The 2651-nt window shown below is 26.7% G+C and overlaps 1 protein-coding gene across 1 annotated transcript in view; it reads left to right on the forward strand.

Annotated features, from left to right (window-relative positions):
- The window catches only part of LOC105619477 (caspase Nc-like), a 5058-nt gene extending 2994 nt beyond the window's left edge, over nucleotides 1-2064 (forward strand). Inside the window, exons 2-5 of the mRNA XM_012200994.1 lie at nucleotides 300-588; nucleotides 736-992; nucleotides 1183-1444; nucleotides 1528-2064. Coding sequence (XP_012056384.1) covers nucleotides 300-588; nucleotides 736-992; nucleotides 1183-1444; nucleotides 1528-1647 — 928 coding nt within the window. The 3' untranslated portion in view covers nucleotides 1648-2064. The remainder of the gene's footprint in view (nucleotides 1-299; nucleotides 589-735; nucleotides 993-1182; nucleotides 1445-1527) is intronic.
- The last annotated feature ends 587 nt before the right edge of the window (nucleotides 2065-2651 follow it).

A 2651-nucleotide genomic window follows, 5' to 3' on the forward strand; every position in this document is an offset into this window, starting at 1 on the left:
AAATGAAAGATCTTTGTCAAGAAATGAATGAAAAGCAATCTATTTCACGTGAAATGGGTAGAAGATTGGTCTATATTGGAACGCATATAAAGTGCAGTTTATCGAGAAGAATGGTTCAAGTCACATGAAAATTAAAACTTTTATATAGCTTTTCATTCATTTCTTGACAGATTTTTGTTCATTTCTTGATAGATTTTTCTTCATGTTTTTTTCGATACAGCACCTTCTACAGCTCAGGCGAACATCAATCAATTCACTCTCTTTTTTAAAATTTCATTTATGCAATTTTTAAGTTTCAGGCAAGAAAATCTATTAGATCATCATATTTATTCTGATGAATTTTTTTCTGAACCTTTAATAATCGAAGTATGTAAAGCTACAAAATTCTTAGATTGTGAATATGATCTCATTGAGCGATATCCTATGCGAAGTAAACCTCGTGGATTGGTTTTGATAATCACTAATATTTATTACGAATTATCGTATGAAAAACCCAGATTTTCGGCAAAATATGACAATAATAATTTAAAGAAATTGTTTGAGGAAATGGGTTTTATAGTTGTTATCTATCAAAATTTAACAGGACAAGTAAGATACAAGTATATTCAAAAAGTATATGCAAAAAATATATTTTTCATTTCTAATATATAATTTTTTAAATAAATATATATATATATATAGAAAATAATCTAAGAAACATGTAGTTAATATCAAATTATTTTTTTTCTTTATCAGGCAATGAAAGATATAATTAAAGAATTTTCAAAAAGAGATGATCTAAATAAGGTCGATTCATGCTTTGTAATCGTTACAAGTCATGGTATGGAAGACGAAGAGAGTAACACAGAGATCCAAGGTACTGATTATCATATCGCAAGCAGGCAAGCAAATTATGAAAAAGTTCTATGCACAGAAGTCTGTGATTACTTTACCGCAGAAGCTTGCCCTCAACTCGCAGAGAAACCAAAAATATTTATTTTCCAACTTTGCAGGTACAAAAGTATTTCATAGTAATATCTATATTTTGTTGATTTTTTTCTAATTTTTTTACTTTTTGTTGAATTGAAAATTTAGAAAAAATTAGTATCATTTAAAAATATCTGGTCTTCTGATCGTTTATCTTAATTTTTATCTTTCTTATATCTTGCTTGATTATATTTCTTTTTTTCATATTCTTTATAGAGGGAAGAAAAAACAAAACGGTGTAATTCACTCCAGAATCACTACAGACTCTTGTGCAATGAAGTCAACAAATGAAGCCAATATAGAAATACCTCGCATTCAAACAATAAGAAATTATTCAGATATGCTTATAGTTCAATCTACTTTGCCTGGATATGTTTCTTATCGAGACTCTAAAACTGGTAGTTGGTTTATACAAATTCTTTGTAAAATATTCATGAAACATGCTCACGAAAATCACGTCCAAGATTTATTTAACATGGTAATTATTATAACATAGTAAATATTATGAGATATTTAAATATGATGGTAAATAGTACAATGATCTACAATTATAATTTACAGATTGATGCAGAATTGAAAAATCTTAGAACAACAAATCATGAATGTCAGACGTCATCTGTACAGTCATTGGGATTTAATAAACATTGTTATCTTAATCCTGGTCTTTTCATGGAATCGTGACGAAAAAAGGAACAGTGTGACGTTTCATTGCATAAGCGAAAATATGCAATATTTTCATACTTTATCACGAATATTTTAATACATTTAAATATCAGTACTATTTTATATAAACAGTGTATACTAAAAAGCAGTATTCTAATCATGTCTTTATTATTAATTAGATGAATGTTCGTAAAGTGATATTTTTTTTCTATGTTATTCTTCAATATTTATTGCATAATCACATGAAAGTAAAAATGGAGAAACAATATGAAAGAAATGAAAGATAATAAATTAATATATGTAGAAAAACTTCACTTCAGAAAAAGAATATTCAATTGCAGAATATAAAATATTATATCGTGAATCATGACATTTTAATTATATAAATTTTTATATAAACCATACAGAATATAAAATATTATATCGTGAATCGTGTCTCTATCTGTTTTTCTATTCCTTAATATGTGTAATCAGAATTAGTAATGCATTACTTTGTTGATCATTATCTTGTTATAATAACGATTTGATAATAACATTGTGAATTTTTTATGACGATAATGCTAACATCAGAGTTAGAAAAATCAATCGTTGGATTGAAAAAGTTATTTGTTATTGAAAAAAATAACTCCTTTTTCCATTAATTTGTAACGTATTACTTTTTTACTCGTGTTACTTGTAACGAGTAACGTTAAGTTACTCGTTACTTATTACTTTTTTTAGTAAGTTTAGTAACGCGTAATGATGACAAATTACTTTTCAAAGTGACTTTTCTAACTTTAATACAATCTTAGCGTTTAGTTAGTTAGCGTTACCATCATAAAAAATTGCAATATCGTCATTAAATTGTTTACTAAAGAAAGTAATGACAAAGTAATGAAAAGTAATGTTTGTCAACCTGAACTAATTATCTTGTTAAGAAAATATAATCGATTTTTTTACATTTGACTATATAAAAAAGGTGTGTGTGTGTGTGTGTGTGTGTGTGTGTGTGTGTGTGTGTGTGTGTGTGTGTGTGTGTGTGT

This window comes from Atta cephalotes (genome assembly GCF_000143395.1).
Source record: "Atta cephalotes unplaced genomic scaffold scaffold00021, whole genome shotgun sequence".
Classification (NCBI taxonomy): domain Eukaryota; kingdom Metazoa; phylum Arthropoda; class Insecta; order Hymenoptera; family Formicidae; genus Atta; species Atta cephalotes.